General features: G+C 35.0%; 1 protein-coding gene across 8 annotated transcripts in view; it reads right to left on the bottom strand.

The window, feature by feature from the left end:
- Positions 1–75: 75 nt before the first annotated feature.
- Positions 76–23,976, bottom strand: part of NOL4 (nucleolar protein 4) — a 422,358-nt gene continuing 398,457 nt past the window's right edge. For 5 of the 8 annotated variants that reach the window (XM_037806259.1, XM_037806260.1, XM_037806261.1 and 2 more), the window contains one exon: positions 1,816–2,009. In XM_037806259.1, the coding sequence (XP_037662187.1) occupies positions 1,816–2,009 (194 nt within the window). Of the gene's footprint in view, positions 2,010–23,976 lie in introns of all 8 variants that reach the window. The other 3 variants (XM_037806264.1, XM_037806258.1, XM_037806256.1) reach the window with 1 other exon arrangement.

The following is a 23,976-nucleotide window of genomic DNA, read 5'->3' as shown; positions in this document are numbered from 1 at the left end:
TTTGGTTTTTAAAAGCACACTGTTAAAATAAACTACCATATTTTTCAGAGAGTTTATAAGTTGTCACAATCATTGTTTTAACACAGAAATCTGTTTATTAAACCAAACAAAACAGAAAATTATACCAGCCCTCAAATTTTCAATTTTCATTTAAATAAGCAAACTCTAAGTCCACACCTTAAAAGGTGTTTTTGCATCTATGTATTTCCAAAATACTCATATTTCAATAAGATTTTCACATATTCACCAACAGTATCACAAAAGTTATTTTTGTTTTTGTTTTTTTACGTAACTGTAAGGAACAATTCTAGAAACACTAGAAGAAAAAAGCATAGCAATGTCCACAGTTACAAGAAAAAGTGCACATTACTTGGTCACAATCACAGTCATTACTTGAAAAACTATAGGTAACAAGTAGATAAGAAATATCACTGATGTCTTAAACTCATTGTCAAACAGGATTACAGAAATTTTACATGAAATAAGGCAAAATCAGGAATGCACAAGGAATTTGTAATCCAACCAAAGCTAAACAACAGAAAAAAATTGTACAAGAAGCATGAACTAAAGTAATTCTCCCTAAATATTTTAAAAATAGACTTGCCTCAGTGCACAAAGAAAACACCATTCATGTGTGTCCAACAGTAGAAAATAAGAAAGAAGGACAAAGTATGGGAAATAGGAATAGTTCACTGTAAGTTGCAGCTGCATCCGCTGAGAGTTCTTTACGTCATTTTTACCTGGAAATTATAACAGACCATATCAGGAGAGGTAACAGTCTTTTTGGAAACCATTTCTGAAAGAGAGAAATGAAAAGAAAACCACAGACGAGTGCAAATTTTCAGATTGTCACTTGCAACCTCTTAACATTCAGTCATCTACATCCAATTGCTGCTATAGGGATGCCTGTCAGAAAGCAGCTGTGAGAAACCAAAGGTGTGACTTTTTTTTTTTCAGTGATGTCTTTTTTAATATTAAAAAATGCTGTGATGAAAACTGTTTATGGTAAAGCTGCAATATTGAGTGGGATGTTTGAGATCAGCGTGAGTGTAGAAATGCAGGCTTCTCTTGGAAGTAGTTCCTGATGTGACGATCTAAATAACGTAAGCAAGGGTTTTCCAGCATCAAGTGTTATTTTTGTAGAAAGAATTTGGAAAGAGAAGGCAAAGGGATGTGGAAAACGTACTTACAGTAGTTTCTCAAAACAGTTTCTTTTAAGATCTATGAAAAAGTTACCAAAGTAAAAATGACCATTTTGAATGAAAAACAAGTTTTCTTTTTATAAAAATTACCTATATTTTTTTAAAATACAAGATCCTTTTTAATTGTTGTTATATCCTGTAGCAACAGAAAATTTGGCTTTTTTTTTTTTTTTGCCAGATAGTGCAGCTTTCAGTCCAATGAGTCAGCAGCAAATTCCACTAATATTGCACTTGGATCTTGAGCTATTTTTTATTATTTTTTTAATCCCACAAGCTTCTTCTGCTTTATCCTTGAATTAAGAATATACAGCCTGTTGTGTTTTTTTTTTCCTTTTTTTTTTTTTTTTTTTTTAGCCTCCAATATTTATGCTGACACTAAAACAAAGAGCAATAGGCTGGAACAAAGTTATCTCAAGTACTTCAGAGGTCAGAGTTCCTTTGAAGCACCTTAACACATCACTTTATGGATCAAGGACAATGTGGCATAATGGAAGTGTTTCTCTTAAAAGACTGTGCAGTAAGACCAGAAGCATCTCTGCTGGGAAATCAAAATGTCATTAGTGGAAACTGCAAATTTAGACCTCAGTGAGTATGAATATGGTCATCATTTGACTCAGTTCTGTTGCAAAATAAGGTTTTCCAGTTCATCTGCAGAACGCAATAAAAATGCAGCTGATTCTCGGTATCCTGCAACAAGCTGTCTCACGGCATTGATTTCAGTGGGACTCAGCTGGGGTCTGGAGCTTGAACTGCTGGAGGATCCTGAGCTAGTAGCCAACTGCCTTTTCATGCTGAGATCGGTGGGTCCTAGAAAAAATAATCACAATGTTAGGCATTTGCTCTAGCACAGAGAGATGAGCCCTCATATTAGTGACGCTTTAATTCACATACTCTTTCCTGAGGAACTTGGGATATCTTCAATCAAATACATCTGTTCTCAACAAGAGTCAAGAGCCACGTGATGGTAAAAGGGTGGCTGGGAATTTCTCTGACTTCTTGTCCAGCCTTTGTCAATCAGCTCTTATTATGGGGAGACAATGAACATAGTAGATGGCCTGAAAATGTGCTTTTTAGAAAAATTGATTTTTTTTACCTTTCTACATGTTGTAGACACTTCTCCATAGTAGGGTAAAGTTATGGTCATTCCAAACATTTTTAATGTGCTTCATTCAATAACAGGTATTTTAGATCCTGCCAACTCAGAATTTTAAAAATCCCAGATCATGATGCTGTTTGACTCTAGAGTACAAACTCCTTAATTTAGAACAAGGGAAGCTGAGGACTGTGGAAGTTCAATGATAAGTTCACTCAAGACTTACAGTGGCACAATAAGGACTTGACTCAGGTATTTTTCCACCTCAAGACAGTGCTTTCTTTCTATCAGGTTGATGAGTATTAAAAATGTGGATATATTAGATGAAGTTTTGCTTTAGGAGTGTTCAATAATCAATGTCCTGTGCAACCAATACTACAGAGAAACGACACTTTGGGTATACTGTTCTAGGTACTTTAAAGTCACTTCTGTACTTATTTGCACATAATATTCATGTGCCGAAACTTTTTCTTAATATTTAATTTAAACTAAATCTCAAGTCTACTTTTTGGCACTTTGTAAATTTTTACTGAAAAATAATTACAAATGCTATTTTAAATCTTTAGATATTTTTGTTAAAGATGCTTTGTATCAATCTTAGATTAATAAGATTTCATTATAAGTGTATGTGTTCATTTTTATAGTTCTTAGCTTTCAGTAAGCACTAAAATTAAATTTGTAGTGAGTAATGTAAGCACATCACTTAAAGGTGATGAATAAAAAATGATTCCGTAACAGATTTTTTCCAAACATACTGTAACTTCAGAAATGGTATTCATTTTAGTGAACTAAAATAAGGGATGCTGTTGCACCCTTTTATTTCTCCTTGAGGCATTATGTAAAACAGATCAAGCCACAACCTTTCTTCAACCCTTGACCCAAAGAGGGAAGAGGCCTTATGTTTGTCAACTAGGAGGCAGATGTCCCACAAGGGGGATCTAGTCCCACTCTGAATCTAATTAGGACAGAGACAAAATTAGCACACTAGAACTCCGACATTGGAGAAACTTATCCCCACATCTGCAGTGCCCTGTCAAAGCTTTGATTTTCTAGCAAGATTTAGCTTCCATTTGTTCTGTTTACACAATCATGATACTGACATGCCAAGCTGAAAGGGAGAGATGTGGGCATGTCATATTTGCAAATAAGGATTACCGGGCAGGTATTCAAGCAAATTATTAGCAGTGTCTAGTTCGGAACATCCTGAGTGGAAAAACAAAGTATCATGACATAGCGGGTTCTGATCTCTAGATGAAACCACTTTAGATCTTATGTTCTTTCCTTCCCTTTTAAGAAGCCCAGTAGTAGAACACATCATTATGAAAATATATTGACAGTTTTCCTCCAAGCTATGGTAGATATCTAGTGTCTGCTTGGCTACTTATGGTTAGTTCATAATAATAAGATATAATAAGACAATATTTTGTGATCGCTTTCCTGCTTGGAGTGGTTAATTTTGCATGTCCACTTGGCTACATTCAGGTGTCCATTGTCTGAACATCGCTGTGGAGATATTTTGTACATACGATTAGCATCTACACTAAATTGACTTTAAGTAAAGATTACCCTCCTTCAATCTCAGTCCTGATCTGAAAAAAATTCTGATAGACCTTTACTGCTAGGCTATCAAACTTCTGTGTGCTAGGGCAAGTCAGAATATTCAGATTCTATTTCTCACAAAATTTTACAGTTGAAGATGGTTAAATCAATGAGAATGAATGAAGTTCACCACTGACACCACCTGGTTCAATAACACATGTTCAAATGTTTTCCACAAAGGGCCTACCGAAGAATGCTACAGGGAATAAACATAGGCCTTACATTTTCACAAATTCTGTAAATTTCTCCAACTAAGCTGCTTTCTGCTCCACACAGATTTTAAGCACCATCCACTGTAACACATCTTAGCAAGTTGTAATGAATTAGTGTTTTCTCAACTTTGAAAATATTCTCACCTATACTTGTTCTATGCAGACTATTCATTGAGACTCATTTTGGTCACTTCGAACTCATCATTTATTCCTCAAGTAAACAACCAAGCGCTATTAGTAACATCACTCAACTCACCAAGAGACAAGGAGAACAACTTGAAATCATTTGTCTCGGTTTTTAAATTGACTATTGATATTCTGCCTCAACTGTTCAACTGCTCTCACTAGAAGGCTAACAGTCTTTGTGATGGTTAAGTTCATGTGTCAACTTGGATTATGGTGTCCAGTTTTTTGGTCAAGCAAGCACTGGTCTGATTGTTACTGGGAGATATTTTGTGGATTTAAATCATTAGTTGATTGCACCTATGGCTGATTCCATCTACAATCAACAAAGGATATTGCCTTTAGCAATGAGAGAAGTCTCACCCCATGAGTTAAAGGCCTTACAGGGAGAACTGATGATTTCAGCAGTGAGAAGAATTCCCATCTCTAATTCAGTCAGCGAGCATCTCTTGGGGAATTCATTGAAGCCTCCATCAGAGTTCCCAGCTTGCAGCCTGCCCTATGGAATTTGGACTTGCCAATATCCATGGTTGTATGAGCTAAGCCCTAAAATAAATAATCTCATAATATTTACATGCATACATATGTGTGTGTGTCTGTGTGTATGTACAATTGTGTGTGTATGTGTGTATATGTATCTGTTGGTTCCGTTTCTCTGGATAATACCAAAAGTCTTTTAACAAATTTATTTGGGCACATTTCTTCAGTGGCTGAAATCAATCAAAATTAACTCACTCTCAGTAAATGATTTCTCATGTTGACCAACAAATGGATCACTTGGAAACTTACTTTGATTGCAAGCTACTTTTCATATTTTTGTATTTGTAATTAGGTGTTTAATAAAACTATTTGGTTGATGATATACTTTTCTTCCAAAGGGTGAAAGATTTAATTCCTCAGCCTCTGGGCTAAATTAGCTAATGTATACAAAGCATCCAGCACAATGCCTGGGTAATAGCAGATACTCCATGAATGTTAGCTACCTTCACATGATGAAAATGTCACTGGGCCAAAGATATCTTAAAAATACATTGAAAGACACATCACTGATTTGACATACTAAAAAGTTGCATTTATATTCAGAAGTGTGATTGGACGATAAGTTGCCTTTCTAATACTGTCCTTGTCTGGATTTGATGATAGGATTACACTAGCCTCACAAAATGATCTAGTGATCCCAGCCCTCTTTTTCCATCTTTTTCTTTTTCCCTCTCTCAGAACTGTTTGTATAAAATAAGATTAGAAATCATTGAACTGTTGGCCAAACTCATCTTAAACTCATCTGGTCCTGACTTTTAATGGGTATTCTTTTTAATATGGATTCAATTGGCATATAATGATTATAGGTTTATTCAGAATTTCTATTTCTTTGAGAGTCAATATGGCCAATTCTAAAAGTCTAGTACCCCAGAGTTGTCAAGGAGGCTTTCTCTACACAGACAACATGAACAGGCATAGTCATTTCCCACTTTGGCCTTCCTGATTTCTCCTCTACTTAGATTTGTAATTCCTAGTAATCAGCCCTGCAAACTGCTTTCTGTTGTTCAGTGTGTGGCCCTTCCACTTCTGTTTCATATTCAGTACTTTATAGAGACCTGGCTGACTAATCATTCTGAGAAACCATTGGATGAGTTAAAGCATGAGTCACTATCTCGGAGCATTCTTTTTGCCCTTCAATTCTAATAATTTGAGGTTGAGAAGAAGAAGGAAAATACTGACTTCAAAAAAAATGATAAAAGTCTTGCCAGTAGATTGTCAATTAAATGAACTGAATTGAGTCATTAAATTGAAGCAAAGGTTAGCAAGTGGTGCTATGTTACAGGTTTAAAAAGAACATCCATTTTCAAGTCACAATTATCCACAATCATGAAGGGAGCTATGACTCATGTGAAACACAGACTACACATGCAGAAAGAAATTCTCCTTATTATGCCACTAGTTAGGAACCTGGGTGGTTAAAAAGCAAATCAGAAAATCTATTACAGAATTTTGAGAAGCAGTCTTTGGAGAGAGTGCATGTGGCTGTCTTCACTCAATTTCTTATCACATATTGACTTTGCTCCATCAAGCATTGAGAGACTTCTTAGAAGTTAAGAACAACCATTTTTTATGAGCCTAGACAAAATATTTTCTTGTAGGTGAAGGAAGACACGGTTGATGAATTTTCACAGAGGGAAATGTTCTTTTCCAGTTCCTCACCTTTGTTAACTAACTGGCTTAGAAGGCTAATAAACATTCTTGAGAAAACAGAAGCTACCAGGGAAGTAGACTATAGTTGGACAGAATGGAGGGAGAAGAATGGACCATGGAGTATGGGGACAGGGAAGATGTGAGTATACTAAAAATATGCAAAAAATATCTGCTTAGAAACAACACAACAAGGTTCATGAATACGTTTGCAGGAATAAAGTGCTGATAAAACATGATCATCCCTAGAATATTGCTCCAAAGGACAACAGAGAGCAATTTATACTGCCAGAACTTAATTAAAAACTAGAAAACTTCTAAATTTCACATACAGCCAGTGCACTCAAGAGAATTATATTCCTGAAGGGGTTTAAATAAGGAGAGAATTTTTTTTCTCCTTCTGGTCATTTAGATACTAGCCAGAATGTTAGAGACTATGCTCATTTAATTCACTTGTTAATTCTAAATTTGAGTGAGGGGATCAAATAGCAACTCTGGAGGCAAAACTGGCACTCAGTGGGCTCACATTCAAATGCATATAATTCCACCATTTGTAGCAATTGCATGTGGGTGAGAGGAACATTTTCAGAACAAGCATTTGTATGTTAGACAACAGCCAAATATTATTCAAAATGGCCTTGTACCTTGAAATCACAAAAGGAAATATTAACGTTATAATTGTGCTTGGAATTTGAAATCATGTTTGTAACATGATAGAAAAAATTAAGCACATTTTGGGGTCTTCCCATCTCCTACAGTGATTCAGGCAGACAGCCCATCCTCTTTAGTGGGGCTAAGGAGCAGCCTGGGTCCTGTTTCATCAGTGCCGGGCAAAAGTGAAGGTGGAAAATGGCTATTCCCACTTCCTATAGAGTGTGAGCCTTCCAGCTTCCTGGCAAAGCAGAACATTCTGAACTCCCTAGGAGCATCTTTCTGAGTGATGGAGGGCTGATAAAGCCAGTAAATCTTGACTGGTTTGTCCAGATAGGTTCTCAGAGGATAGATTAAAGATCAAAGGAGGTTGTATAAGGAAAACTAGCCATCTATAATGGGCTAAAGTCACCTGGAAAGCCCCTGAACTCTGACAGCAGCTCAACAAGGAAGCTCCTAGAATACTAATGGAGTTTCCTTTTCATTCCCTCCCTTCAGTGAGTTGGGATAACTCTAAATTCTCCAGAGTCTCCTGAGTACAAAAACATCCATTTTACTGTACAGTAGACAACAGGCTTTTAGGGAGCTGCTACCAGAAAAGCTGGCTCAATAGTGAACTGTAAAACTAATTACATGTGCTGGGTGGCCAGGGGAAAACGCAGGGCCACTCACCTTCTTTTAAGATCTCACTTGCTGGGAATATGGACAGATAGTGAAAGATACTTCATTTCATTTTGCAGATATTTCTTATAATTTTATTCTCAAATTTCTAATAAATGATTAGCAAGATTTCCAATTACTATAATTTACAATAAAGCACCATCTCTAAATCTCTGTGCACCTCAATGCATATTTATATAATCTATACTCTCAGTTGACCTCTACATTATTATCATAGTCTATGTGGAAAGGCTGGAAAAGTAAAGCTCAGTGGCAAAAATATGGTCACATTTCAGGTGTCTTAAGTTTGGGCATGCTTTCCCTAAATATCACACAATTTCAAATTCTGTCACACATCCTTTTATATTTTATTACTATTTTTAAATATTTTATTACTAGTTTCAGTCTGCTAGTCTATGCCAAAAAGACTTTCCATACCCATGTTACAGCTTATGTAAGGATTATCTCTTCGCATAACCTTAAAGTAACTGAGAGTTATTTAAAGACAAGTTTGAATAGAGACATTACTGTTTAAGAAGTACCATTTAAGTTTCCATAGGGCTGTTCATTGACCCCACTTATTCCACTGAGAAGCAAAAAGAGCCCTATATAATAAAAGAAACCTATGGGAATAAATGTAGAAAAGGTTTTCTGCAATTAAAAAAATAACACCCAAAAGGCCAACAAAATAGTACAAGTCAAGGAGAGTAGAGTTTTCTGTTGGAATCAGTGTTGTCCAAAAAAAAATTTGTGATTATGGAAATGTTCCTCTGTGCTATCCAATATAGCAGCCACTTGTTGCTTTGTCTATGGAATACGTGAAGTGTGGCCATGTGACTGAGGAACTGAATTTTGAATTTTATTTAATTTTAGTTAATTTATATTTTAATAGACATGACTAGTGGCTACTGTATTTGATAGTGCAGGTCTAGATGAAGTTATATTTGAAAGGAAGAGGAAACAATCAAGTGGAACAAATTTTCAGGGATTTGAGTAGAAAAATATCCTGACTACATCAGGCCATCAGAGAAACACACATGGAAGAAATAGACCTAAGAAGAGATGGTTTCAACAGGTTAGACCTAGTAATGGAAAAATCTCCAGATAGGAAACATTTTTTTTAGTAAGCAAAGTTTCACTGTGTACTTTAGAATGTGCTTTGACAACTATTCAGGTTTAACTGGAACTCTATTGAAATAGAATAATTGCACAATCTCACATTGATTTAAATCAGATCACACAGTTGCCTTTTTCCCCACATTGTGTAGATCTTCACGTTGTGTCAACAGTGTAAGAATTCATCACTGGTGATTGACTACCTTCTGTGAGTCACTTTCAGGCACTACTCTATAAAATCATTATCTACACAGTTTTATGTAATAGACCTTATGTATTTTTCATGCAACAGAAATATCCAGCAGGTCTACTGGAATGGGGTGGTAATGGTCCACTTTTCACACATCTGCCCTACTTTTTGAGATGTGGCTAGCAAGCCAGAATAAGTTAAGAGGGCAAGATAAAGATAGAAAGTGCACTTTACAGTTCCCTGGATAACTATGGTCAATAGTTTTTTCCTGAATCAGGGGGTGTAAGTGGAATATATTTTAAAGCAGAATTTGTGAGTCAGTTTTTTAAGACATTTCTCTGAAATGTTTGATACAAAACACTTCTCTTCCTCCAGGATTGTGCTTTTCAGTTTTAAGAGGAAAATAGAGCAAATTTTTAAAAGACACACTAAAGTTCAGTTGATTATTCCCAAGCTCAGTTGGGTTAGGTCAAGATCACTAAAGAGTGGCAATATTCTATTGGAAGAATTTCCTTCATGCAGCCATTTATCCATTTAATATTCTTTGAGCACTGATATAAAAGTCTCCTACTGTGACTGCTGATCTAGTTAAAAACAGTCACCTTCCGTGCCCTTAAACTGTGTAAAGAAAAGATCACCTGAAAGGTTAAATAATGAGAGATAACTAGGGTTTCCTGGGAGTATATAGGAAGAGAACTTAGCCAGGCAGTCAGAAGGGATATCATAGACAACGTAATAGCTGATATGAGTCAGAAGAGGGGGAGGCATTTCTGCACAAGAAAACCCCAGAAATAGGCAATATTATGTTCAGGGATGAAGAATTCATTTTGAACAAATACAAGGTTTTTTGGGATGTCTAGATAAGGCCATCTGGTAGACAACTGAAAACAAAATATGAAGTTCAGAGGAAAGAAAGGACTAGATATACAGGTTTGGGAATAATCTGCAGTTGAAAATGCCTTTAGTTTGGCTAAATAAAGTTACTGATGAACTTAACTATTCTTGGTTTAGCAAAAGGGTGCAGGGGAAGCTAGGGTACAGTGGATTGAAGAAGGAACAGGAGATAAGAATTAGAAACAGTAAATAGAAGTGATCCTTTGAAAATTTCAGGCAAAAAGTGATTGGGGACGTTGATGCCTGGGGATGGTACTGTCCACCTGCAAAGCAAGTCAGACAACTATGAACCAGCTCTAGTTTGGTGAATCTAATGGCCAAACTTCCCTAGACTTGTGGGTACTGATCCAAATCATCTTATAGCCATCAATCCTCAATATTAGTGAGGAGCAAAAAAGATAATGGGTGTGAAGGGTTTGTGCTAACTAGAAATTGCCATATAAATGCTAGTTATTATGGTCATTATTACTACAATTTGGTCTTGCTGATTTTGGTCTGTAATATCAGCCTATTTTATATCAGAGTTGAAAAAACTAATAGAAAAGTCTGCTCAGTGGACTTTTGTGGAGAGAGAACATCAGCAGTTAACTTAGGCATTTATGCATATAATTAGACTCAAAAGATCAAATGGATAACTACAGTGAACCACAATTGCCCTCTTTAGATAGCTCTCTGTGAATTTCCTGATAGAAAGAAAGCATTCCAAAGCCCTATGTAATTGGATGTGATAACATGGGAGGATTGGCTGCTTGCTTCTCATTTCAGTTGAATAGTTTGAACAAATCCTTTATACAAATTGTAACTGCTGTCATCTTGATAACACTCCAACTTGAAACATTTGGATTGTTGGGTGCAGACCTTTGCCAACTCTAAACAAATGGAGGTTGGCTAGTGAAGGATTTGAAGGGCACTCTGACACAGCAGTAGTAGGTAGACTTTCCTTGCTGTGAAAGGTCCAACATAGGCAAGCTTTTCATATTGCTATTATATTCAGAATGAAGCAGAGAATTTAGGGGGTTATGAAACTCTTTATAACTGCCATGAATGAACTGAAGGCTTCCTCTTCTACCCATAGAATCATCAAAGATTAATTATATATATGTAATTTTACCAGATTAAGTTTTCTTCTTGCTTCTGATTCCTTTGCTTTTTCCAAGATAAATCCCCACCCTTGCCATACAATATACATAACTCTTTTGTACCTTTTGGACTTTTGACACAAATCTATTTTTTGTTCTTCATTCATCAGGGCAGTATGATTCAGCAATTTACTGTGTGTCTGACCTTCCTCAGGGGGATGTAACAGTAAACAAGATAGAGCTTCTTCTCTGAAGGAATACAAGTCTATTTAGAGAAAAATATTTTGTAAACATGAGGTAAGTGCTGGAATAAAGGCACACACAGGGGAGTGATTAAATCTCCCCCAGGGTGGTGTGGTAGAGTAAAGTTTCAGAGAAGTAGCATTTTATCAGAATCTTAAAGGGTGAAATGGATTTTGAACTTCAGACCAGAAGAGGAAGTATATTTTCTGTCTTTTAGATCTGTAAGTTTCTTGAGGTCAGCAATTTTTACTCAACTTTGTTGCTCTTAAAATACAGTAATTTGAACATGGGAACCCAAAAATATTTAAGTAAAATCCAAATGCTCTGAAGGTATCCTTTTTCATTTCCTGTCTTCATGGTCTCCTTGAAATAACACATCCTGCAGGGTTCATGTTATTACATTAGTTCAAAAGATTCTGTAAAGGCCAAAGCTCCTTCAGTCTTTGCCCCACCCACACAATTTATGCTGTCAACCCACATCATACTTCCCAGTTTCTCCAGTTAAGAGTTTGAATTATGTTTGTCTTCATCTGCTTTATAAACTAAGTCGGATTTATAGCTAATTCAAGTTGGTCTCTTGGAAGAAGTGGCAGCCTTCCACAGTTTTCAGCAGAACTCTCTAAATCCTAAAATCAAGAATTCTCAAAACTAAGATTAACCAGTGTTGTCAGCCATCAGATATGATGTTGGCATCTCATAAAATGCTAATCTTCTGCTATGTCCTTTTTAGCTCTCAAGATTTATGTATATGTATGTGGTTACTTTCTACACAGCTCCAAATTTGTTACAGGGGATGACAATCTTAATGTCTTAAAGATGAAAGCATAAGCTTAAAAATCTTTTTTTTTTTTTAAAAAAAAAAACAGTTGTAGCTCTCAGAATTTATGATGAAAACCCCCAATTAAGAGAAGTTGTGTCCTAATCAAACCAAGTTGGCCTTCTGTGATTAAGACAGACAAAAAATGAAACAAAATCAAAACAGCAGTGGAGAATACTAGCATTATTACACAAGGTAGTGTGTGTGCTTGGAGGGGGAAGAAAAGGCATTAGATTCCCCTTAAAACAAAGAGTTAGCCCTTTCTGTTGTGATTATTACTTCATTCCTTTCTCAAATGTGGGCTAAAGAATTCCTAATTGGTTTAAGGCTACAGCTTACTGCCAAGACTAGCCTTTTATCTTTATCTGTTATGCTCAGCCCAAAGCCAATGTTCAGAGAAAGCAACTTCATTTTTAATTTGCTGTGCACCATATTGGTTTGTTACTCCTGTTCCTTCTCAGCAATTCACCATTAGTGTGAAACATTTGACGTTGTTCTTGACCATATGTGTAAGAGGTCTTTTTCTGTCTTTGTTTGCTACTGTCTCTCTTCATGCTTCCTACAGAAGCTTTCTGGGTACATCGCTGGCATTCATTCATTCCTCAACGGTATTGTTCTGTGGTACTCAAATGCCATATCGGAAATCTGGAAATCTGGTGTAGTGGCCATACTAGTGCCTAAAAATAGATTTTATAAATTTAAAGTTTGGATGAAGATGGTAAAGTCCAAACTTTCTATTAGTTTTTCCCCAAACACCTCACTATCATAGAGTGATATATCCTGTAGGGATTTGAGAAATCATTTGCTGGCAACTTCCTTATTTTTTAGAAGTTATAAAGGAGGAAACTGTCCTGAAAAGGTTAGGTGATTTACTTAAGGTCACACATGCTGACTTTTCTGGTGTTTAGTTAATTTATCCTTTGGCAACTTTCTTCATTGCTGAAAACTTCTAACTCTACAAAGTCAATAAAAACCTTTGACAGAAACGCTTCCTTGGGGTGGGCTAGTTGATGATTTTTGTGTCCCTTAAGCTTATCCCCATTTTAATGTCCTGCGTGGATACTCTAAAATGGTCGTTAAGATTCATTTAGGGAAAGATACTGCAAATGATTAAAAGCAGAATTATTAGCAAGCATAATACCTCAATATGAATCTCTGGAACTTCTGATGATGTTATTAGATGCCTAGAAGATGCCATGATGTATGGATAATAAGTTTGAATTGCACATTTGCATGTCTAAACAAAACAGCTGGATATTATGGAATCCATTGTCCAACATTAGTCCACTAATTAAGAGGATGATAAAATTCACTTATATTCACCTATTAAACATACCATTGGATGGTAATGCCCTTGTGGCCAAATTTATTGAAATATAGGTGTGATAACAATAAAACTTTCTGAGATCATCTAAAAGTTAATTTGGGAGTTCAACCTGGTTTTGTGTACACTTCCTTTATTTGGTGTGGAGTCTATTTCTGAGAGGTTTAGAGCTATTCTTCTAAAATATAATCAAAATGCAACTGGACAAGCTAAAGATAAGAAAACAGAAGTAGAATTTCTTTATTTCTAGCTTATATATTTGAATATATATCCAGACCTATATACTCAACATCAAGACCTGTACATATAACTTTCTACTTGTCTTCTCCAAGTGAATATCTCACAGCAAAAAGTCATCTAAAATGTACTTAATCAAAAATTAAATTTGAAATCTTCTCTCCAAAATTTGTTCCTGTCCAGTTTTACTATCTTAATAAATCCCAGTTCCATCCACCCATTGCTCAAGACAGAAAGGTGTGTGTCATCTTTGACTCATTCCTGTTCCTTTTCCTGGCTGTTAGCCTTGCAGGATCTGATGATGGGCTTAACTGCAAACACTATCTTGGATCTGCTCACAAGGCTTCTAGTCTAGTCCATGCCACCATCATTTCTGACTTAGGCTAGTGCAATAGCTTTCTATTTGGGATCGCTGACTCCATGTTTGTCAATTTCCAAACTATTAACCCATTAGTAGCCAGGGTCACCTTTTTAAAATATCACAGTATTTCATTACTATTGCCAAAACTCTTTGGCAACTTTCCAAATGATTTCGAGACAAAATAAATGGTGGTTTTCATATGACAGGAACCTAATTTTTAAGGGCTTAACCCAAAAGGGAATGCATTTGACCAAAATCCACTCTTGCCATTCCAAAAGTGGAGGTCACTTCTGGCACAAATGTCTTTCCAGGGGTTCAAATCATTTTGGCAAAGCTCTGTATCTTCCTCTACCACATCTTTCTGTTTATATTTGCATGGCTTCATTCTCAGACCAGTGCTCCCCACATGGCATTTAAAGTGGCTAATAGCCTACCAATAAGTATATTTTTTCCAGCTTAACAAACCCAGTAACATGAACAATTTTTCCTAACAGCTTTGGAAGAAAAGTTAAGATTTTAATTTCCTAGGCTTAAGTGTGTCATGAAAAATACAATTTTGCATTATCTTTAAGTTTATCCTAAGCTATCATTTTATTTATAGTTAAGATAACTTTTAACAACAAATGTCTTTAGATATCTTTGAAGAAAATCTGCAAAGTATTTAAAGCAGGTAGGTTTATTTATAGCAAGAACACTAAAGTCTTGGTCAAGAGATTAATTATCATAAAGCTGGTGAGTAAAATTAGCTTGCTATGGCAGTTTTTAAATGAACATTTTTTGTTTTTGGTGTTTTAACGTTGTAACATGTAGTTTCCAATAATGCATGTTTACTGTCTCAGGGTTAAAATTCAAGAATGCTTGGAACTTTTAAAACACCTTTAATTATAACAGGAAAGTCATTTGCTCCTTAAATAAAAGTAGACTAAAATACAAATGAGATACAGAATATAGATTTCACTTACATTTTAAGGTAACTTTGTTACAATATATTAGCTTTCTTTCTCTTCAGAGGTTAAAGATTAATATGCTGAGGTGAACTCTCACTTGTGCTTCTGTCATTCATCTTCTTTTGAGGCTTTCCTCAATATCCTGCTGGTTGAAAAATGTGCCCTCTGGTTTCAAATTTAATCTTAATAGAAGCCTTTTTATTTCTTTTTTAAAGTCCACATTTGCATGTTGATTTCTAAATTTAATCAATATGATCAAGTCATGTACTTCCCTGGTATAACTAAGCTTGAGTCATGTTCCCATCTCCATGCTTGGTAGGACATGGGGAAGACATCAAGTATGACCAAACTATAATGGCCAAGTCATAATAAAGAAGAGTTATATTACTAGAAGAACAGATGAAAGGGGATGAGCAGAGCAATATTAGATGTGAATTATACATGTCCTACTAGGCCTTCCATACCCTGTCCCTACCTACCACTTCATTATCAATTTCAACCTCTTCCCTAAATACGCAGTGAACTTGAATACTTGTCTTCTTTGGTTACTCTCAACTTCTGATCTCTACATTGGAATGATCTTCCCCCTCAATTCATCTAGTATTTCCTATTCCTAATTTCTCAAATTAAATGTTCCTTCCTCAGAACTTCCCTCCCTGCTCCCGCCATCTAGATTAAGTCCTCTTAATACCCTTTAATTTATTTATTCAACCATATATTTTTGACTCGGGCAAAACTTTAGGCAAAAGATGTGGTCCCAGACAAACCAACCAATTAAAAAAGGAGCAAATGACTTCAATAGAGTTTTATCCAAATAATTTATATAAATGGCCCATAAACACACAAAAAGGTGCTCAACATCATTAGCCATTAGAGAGATGCAAATTAAAACCACAATGAGATACCAGTTCACACCCATAAAGATAGTTATTATATTTAAAAATCAGTAAATATCAATTGTTGGAGTGGATGCACAGAAATTGGAACTCTAGTCCTTTGTTGATAGGAATGTAAAGATGGTACAGCTGCTGTGGAAAGCAATGTGGCAGTTCCTCAAAGTTAAATACAGAATTATCATTTGACCCAGCAATCCCACTCCTAAGTGTATATCCAAAGCGAGTGAAAGTCACAAATAAATACTTGTACACCAATGTTCAAAGCAGCATTTTTCACAGTAGTGAAAAGCTGGAAACAACCCAAGTATTTGTCAACAAATGAGTGGATAAACAAGAAGTGGTATATACACAAAATAGAATACTTGGCCATAAGAAAGAATAGAGTTACCAGACATGCTGCAACTTGGAAGAACTTTGAAAACATTATGCTCAGTGAAACAGGCAAGACACATATGGGTGAAAATGATATATCACTTATAAGAGATGATTAGAAATTGCAAACTGGCAGAGATGGAAAGCAGAAATAGCAAATTGGCAGAAATAGAAAGCAGATTAGAGTAGAGGTATAGGGTAGGGAGATAAGGGAATGTTTGTTTTAAAAAGATAGGTGGTACTTATATTATTGGAACTTATAATAATGTAAGTGTGTGTACATGCAGCATATTATATGCTTCAAAGGAAAAGTTTAGGATGCTATAAGAGTATGACTATATTTGATCTAAATTTGGTATTCTGTATTTAAAAGAGTAGTAAATGGAGGAGAGGAAAGAAAAGTCAAAGAAAACTGCAGGTTTGTGGACCTCAAGGCAGGAAGGGATGGCTAATGTCAACTAAGTGAGGATACTGTGAGACAGGGATTGTATACTTTGGTTTGGATAGAATATATGGTATGTGAATGTATCTCAACAAAAACTGCAGATTCAACAAAAAAGATCAATACATAAAGATTAAAAAAAAGAGAATGCCTATATAAGGGTTTTGGATAGTGAAGTTATGTGATCATGGTTGCCTTTTTTTTTTTTTTTTTTAATTACTTTGGTTCCTCTGTGGAGAATGGGTTGAAGAAGATAAAAGAATCTGGGAGCCCTGCTCATTAACAATGCATAGCAAAACGTTTATTTTTAAATCCCTCTCAATGTTTATCCATTCTTGGCAGCTGCTCCAAAGTTCTCTTCTTAAAAAATCTCTCAAGATATTTTCACTTGTCTTAATCTCTCTCCTTCTTTATATATATTCTTATCTTTCTTCTCACAAGTAGCTGTCCGCCTTTTTGAAGACAATTCAAGGCTTTCCTCTGATTTGAAAATCGTAGGAGAAAAGAAACCCATGCAATCACCAGGACCCCATGCTCCAAAGGGTCTATGCTTGATTTAATGTGCTGTTGTCACTCTCTTGAAGTTCTTGTTTAAACAAGAATCTCCACGTTTTCATTTGTATTGGATTCCAAAAATCATGTAGCCATTCTTGGATATACAAATTGCTTTGTTTGGATGGGAGTATAGCTGAGCATTATTCAATTTGTTCAAGTCTTTTATATATCACCTTCATGCCCAAAGCCTTGTCTATTTTTCTTCATTTTAAACACCACCACACTAATCCAAGTCATTTTTTCTGATATTACATAAATAACTACTATTAGGAAAAATGGACAATAAAATTAAAAAAAAAGAAAAGAGGTAAAGGATATATTAGAATTATACAAGGCTATTAATCAGGAAGATATAACAGTATACATATATGCACTTTAAAACAGAGCCCCAAAATAAATGAAGCGAAATCTGACAGAAATGAGGGAGAAATAGACAATTCAATGAAATAGAAACATCAAAACTCTACTTTTAAAAACAGAGCAACTAGGCATATCAACAATATAGAAGACTGAACAACACTATAAACCAACTAGAACTGATGGACGTCTATAAAACAAGCCACCTGCAGAAGCAGAGAAAACATTCTTCTCATCCTATACTTTTCCTTTGAAGCATGTAACACTACACACACACACAAACACACACACAACATCATTATAAGTTTCAATAATAATGTTGGAACATTCTCCAGGAGAGACCATATGCTCATCATAAAATGAGTCTTGATAAATTTGCAAGGACTGAAATCATTCAAAGTATGCTTTCAGATGAATGGAATGCACTTAGAAATCAATAGAAAACTGGGAAATCCACAAATATGTGGAAATTATATAACACGCTCCTGAAGAACCAATGGGTCAAAGTAAAAATTACAAGGGAAACTACAAAATACTTCAAGGTAAACAAAAATGAAAACACAAACTCTGAAACTTATGGTATGCAGATAAAGCAGTACTGAGAAGGAGATTTACAGTATAAATACCTATATTAAAAGAGAACAAAAACTTCAAGTCACTCTAACCTTCTACCTTATGACAGGTAAAAGAGCAAAGTAAATGTAAGCAAAATGAAAGAAATAATAAAGATTAGAGCATAAATAAATGAAGAATAGAATAGAGTAACAACGAAAGCAAAATTTAGTTCTTTGAAAAAGTCAACAATACTGACAAATCTTTGGCTAGACTAAAGAATGAGAAAAGACGTATTGCTGAAATCAGCATTGAAAGGGGGCAACACTACTGATTTTACAAAAATTAAAGGACTACAAGGAAACACTATAAGCAAATTATCGCAATAAATTGGATAACTTAAATGAAGCAGACAAATTCCTACAAAGACACAAACAACCAAAACTGACACAAGAAGAAAATATGAAAGACCTTAGTAAGTAAAGAAGTCAAATTAGTAATTAAAAACCTTCTCACAAAGGAAAATCCAGTGCAGATGGCTTCACTGGTGAATACTATGGAATGCTTAAAGAATTAATATCAATTCTTGGGTGTGTGTGTGTGTGTGTGTGACAAATTCTAACAACAACAACAAAAAACTTAGAATAGGAGGGAATACTTCCCAAATAATTCTATAAGGTCAGTTTTTACCCTTATGACCAAACCAGACAAACACATCAGGGTAAAAAACTATAGGACCAACATGTTTTATGACTATGGATGTAAATACCCTCAACAAAATCTAACAAATGAACTCGAGCAAAATTCCAAAAAAAAATGGAAAGGGGGTATTTATCATAGGAATGCAAGGTACATTTAGCATCCCAAAATCAATTAATGTAACACATCATAGAATAAAGAACAAAAAACACGTGTCAATAGATGCAGAAAAAGCATTTGACAAAACTCAACGCTCCTTGGTGATAAAAATATTCAAGAAATTGAGAACTGAAGGGAATTTCCTCAACCTTTGTGGATTGTAATTTTAGATAACCCACAACTGGCAGCATACACAAATGGTGAAAGTTTGAGTGCTTTTACTGTAATATCAGGGAGAAGACAAGGATGTCTTTACTCATCACTTCTAATGAACAATGCACTGGAGCTTGCTAGTGAAGCTAGTGGAGCTTCTGTCTAGTGAATTAGTTAATGAAAAGAAAGAAAAGTCATCTTTATTGAAAGAAAGAAGTAAAAGTAATTCTATTTGTAGATGACATGACTTTGTGTACAAAAAATCCCAAAGAATCCACTAAACATTTATTAGAGCCAATAAATGAGTTCAGCAAGTTGACAGGACACAAGAATCAATTTTATTTCTATAAAAAATCAATTGTAATTCTATATACTTTCAGTAAACATCCAAAAATGAAAATAAATCAATGTATATTTACATCCAAAAGAATTACCTAGGAATAAATTTCATCAAGGCAGTGAAAGAGTTCTCTGTGGAAACTGCAAAATATAGTTGAAAGACATTAAAGATGGCCTAAATAAATTGAAAGTCACCCCATGTCCATGGATCAGAAGACTTTTTTAAGATGGCAGTGCTTTGCAATGCAATCTAGAGAGTCAATGCAATTCCTATCAAAATATTAGCTGGATTTTTTTTTTTTTTTTTGGCAGAAATTGAAAAGCTGATGCTAAATATTTTAGGAAAATGTAAGAGACTCAGAATTGTAAGAATTATCTTGAAGAAAAGTTGGAAGACTCACATTTTTCAATTTTAAAACTGATTACAAAATTATAGTAATCAATACAGTGTGATACTAGCATAATGATAGACATGTAACAGTGGAATAGAACTGAGAGTCCAGAAGTAAACCCTTAGATTTTATGGTCTACTGATTTTCAATAAGGGTGCCAAGACAATTCAATGGGGGAAAATAGTCTTTTCAAAAAACAATGCTGGGCAAAAGAGAGATCCACCTGCAGAAGAAAAGTCAGATCCCTTCCTTACACCATAAATACAAATCAACTCAAAATTGATCATATACCTAAATAGAAGTGTTAAAAGTTTAAAGCTCTTTGAAATAACAGGAATAATTTTTCATGAGTTTTAGTTAGGCGAAGTCTTCATGGATCTGATACCAAAAGCACAAGTGAAACTAGAAAAATGAGACTTCATCAAACTTAAAAACAAAACAAAAACTTTTGTATTACTTATGATAGCATCAGGAAAGTAAAAAGACATCCTACAGGATGGAGGAAATGTTTACAAATCATGTATTTGGCCTTGTATCACGAATATATACAGAACTCTTACAATTCAATAATAAAAAGATAAAAATCCCAATTAAAAACTGGGCAAATGATATGAATAGACCCTTTTCTAAAGAAGGTGGTCAAATGGCCAATAAGCCCAGGAAAAGATGCTCACCATTATTTATCATAGGGAACTGCAAATGAAAGCCACCCAGAGATACCATTTCCATACTTACTAGGGTGGCTATAATAAAACAGGTAATTACAAGTGTGGACAAAGATGTGGATAAAATGGAACCCTCAGGCATTGTTTTTGGAAATATAAAATAGGTTAGCTGATGTGGACAATAGTCGTCATTCCTCAAAATGTTAGTTACCATGTGACCCAGCCATTCCACAATTAGATATACATATACCTAGGAGAAATTAACACATGTCCACACTAAGATTTGTATGTGAATGTTCATAGTCACTACTTATAATTGCCAAATAGTGGAAGCAACTCAAATATTTATCAACTGATGAAAAATAAAATGTAGTATATCTCCATACAATGAAATATTATTCTTTACTGAGAAAGAATGAAATACCGATACATCGTACAACATGGACAAATCTTGAAAACATTATGCTAAGTGAAAAAAGTGAGACACACATAAAAACAAAACAAAACAACTATGTATTGTATGATTTCATTTATATGAAATGTCAATAATAGAAACATATGGATACTGAAAGCATATTAGTTGCCAGAGGTAGGGGAAGTTTGCGGGTAAATGTAGAATGAATGCTAATGGGTTTTCTCTGGTATAATGGAAATGTTCTAAAACTGATTGTGGTGATGGTTACACAATCTATGAATATAACCAATGACACATATTTCAAATGAATGGTATGGTCTGTGAATTATATCTCAAACTAGTAAAATTTTTAAGTTAAAAAACAATGAGAAGGCAAAGAAATGAGAAGAAACAATGAGAATTTTATGTCTTAGTCAAGGAAATGTTTCAGGAAGTAGGGAATAGGAGATAGGATCCAGTATCTGAGCAATTAGGTAATATGAGGACTAAAAATACGTTCAACAGATACAGAGGCATGGAATTCCCTAGAGGCACTAGGCAGGACCACTTTTATGGAATACTGAGGCCAGATGTCAGATTAGAGTGCCTGCAGAATCAATCAGTGGGAATTGAGGAAGTGCAGTTGGTTAGTAGGGGCAACACTTTTAGTGGCTGTGGTCAATTTTTTCCAGAAGTTTGACTGTAAAGGAATGAGAGAAAGATAGGACTGACCCTATAGCAAGAAGGAATACTAAAGAATTGCTCAATTACAAGGGAGAGCATTGGTCATTTTTCTAAAAAAAACTGAAGAAAAGAAGTACTGAAAATCCAGGAGAAAGAAACATGCAACAGTATTATAAGATTCTAGAAACCAGCTGAAGGTTCTATAGGAGAATAAGCACATCCTCTAATACCTTTATTGCACCTACTGAGTTTGTAACTCTTCTATTTGTGATAAATTATTAGTGGGTCACAGGATCACAAGCTCCATGAAGAGGAGAATGCCATGGGGTTTGGCCACTCCCCTACCCCAAACACCTATTTCAATGCCTGGTTCCATCGTCATTGCGACTGTTAGCCCAGTGGTTTTGAATGTCTCTCTGATGTCAGAATGCCTGTGTTCAAACTTCACTCCTCCTTTTATTAGATGAAGGCCTCTCTGGGCCTCACAAAATAGAACTCAAATGTTCTGGATAGAAAAGAAATAGTACCTAGGCATTATTTTTTTAAAGGGAGGGAAAGTTCAATTTTATAAAATTTGTCCCTAGAAACTGCAGAACACAACACAAGCCTCTGTTTTATTATTAAAGACTACAGTGAAGCACAGAAAACTTAATAAGTGTTATTATATTTATTAGTTGATGTTAAATAGTTTTTAATCTAGAAGACAAAATGTCAAGTCTTTAGTGACTATACCTTTTTATAAAATTGTGTGATTTGAAGAGCAAAATATTGCACAAGTGTTCATTTCCAGGTTTATAAGCTAAAAGAATCCTTAGTTTTTGTTTGCATTTTCCTTTTCTGGTGTACTTGCCCATTCCTGCTAAGTTGCTGTCTATATACAAATAAGACTTGAAAACAGCTGAGAAGACTCACTAGCTTTTGAAAACTTGAAATATGTACCTGGATCTTAATTTCTTTCTGAAATAGTGATGCTTTCTTTTCTACCTTCCACCTGAGGCACCAATCTTTTGAGCTGGAGGGGGATTAGTCTGGGCTACATCTCTGTGATCCTCTCCTTAGAGAAGCTTTAAGTTCTAAGGCCCACCAGAAAGCCATACCTTCCAGAAGGATCATTACTGAGTATACTTGGAACATATTTCCAGTTATTTTAAAGATAAATGATTTCCTAAGGTATTTGTTCCTTTGATACTAATATTACTTGCAAATTTCCCCAAAATATAATAAATAAAAGTCTACCAACCCTGATTCAAATTTCAATTGGTCTTTGTTTCCAGGCATTTTCAGTGGAAAGATACAGGAAATTTGTGTGTGTGTGTGTGTGTGTGTGTGTGTGTGTGTGTTAACAAACTGCATTATGAGTTCCCACTGATACTATTGCTTCAAACACAAGATGATGGAATTTTTGCTTAAACCCATTGATTTTTACACCTGTATCTACTTTGCCCCCTGCTGAAAATCCAGCTGTCACTGACACCAACATACATATAAGTTTGTTTTAAATTGTAATACACAGACAACACCCCCAAAAAACTAAGATTATTGAAAATAGTTTAAGATTCTTTCACAGGTATGCATGCTTGTAGATTCATTAAGATTTTTAAAATCACATGGAAAAGTTCCTCTCTGTGGGGCTATACCAACAACTCGCTAAGCAGTTAAGAGTTTATTTGTATCATTTTGTTTTCAGTTTGAGGGTTCTTAATCAGTGTTTTATAATTATGGAAAAATGTTCTAGAATCAAGTTTATAAGAGAAACTATAAGAACGAACCAAAGCATATTCAGAGAATTTTAGCTCCTATCCCTGTCCCTTAAACTCATCCCCTTCTCCAAGTAAACTTTACAAAAAAATTATGGTTGACACTTCTATTTATATGTCATTCCATAAATGGCAACCTAAGTACTTTTTACCACCAGAAGATCACAGCAGAACACCATATAAAGCTATCTCTCATTACTTTTTACATCTGCATGTTTCTCTATTGTTTGGATATACTATAATTTAATCAACCAGACCTCTATTGGATGGACATGTTCATTGTTAACCCTCTTTAGCATTTATACATAATGCTGCAATAAACAACCTTGTGCACATTCTTTTCATATTTTTGCCAGCATGTCTCTGACATAGATTCCTAGCAGAGAGATTGCTGGATTAAATGGTAAATGCATTTTTAATTTAGATAGAAATTGTTAAATTCTACTCCAAAGAGATCATACCTTTCTGGAGTTCTCTGAGCAATACAAAAGAGCACTTATTTCCCCAGAGTCTTCTCAAAAGAATACTGTTACACATTTGGATTTTTAAATAAATCTGATAGGTA

Source organism: Choloepus didactylus, chromosome 16, assembly GCF_015220235.1.
Source record: "Choloepus didactylus isolate mChoDid1 chromosome 16, mChoDid1.pri, whole genome shotgun sequence".
NCBI lineage: Eukaryota > Metazoa > Chordata > Mammalia > Pilosa > Megalonychidae > Choloepus > Choloepus didactylus.
Note: the sequence above shows the minus strand (reverse complement) of the source record. Positions and strands in the feature narration are given on the sequence as shown.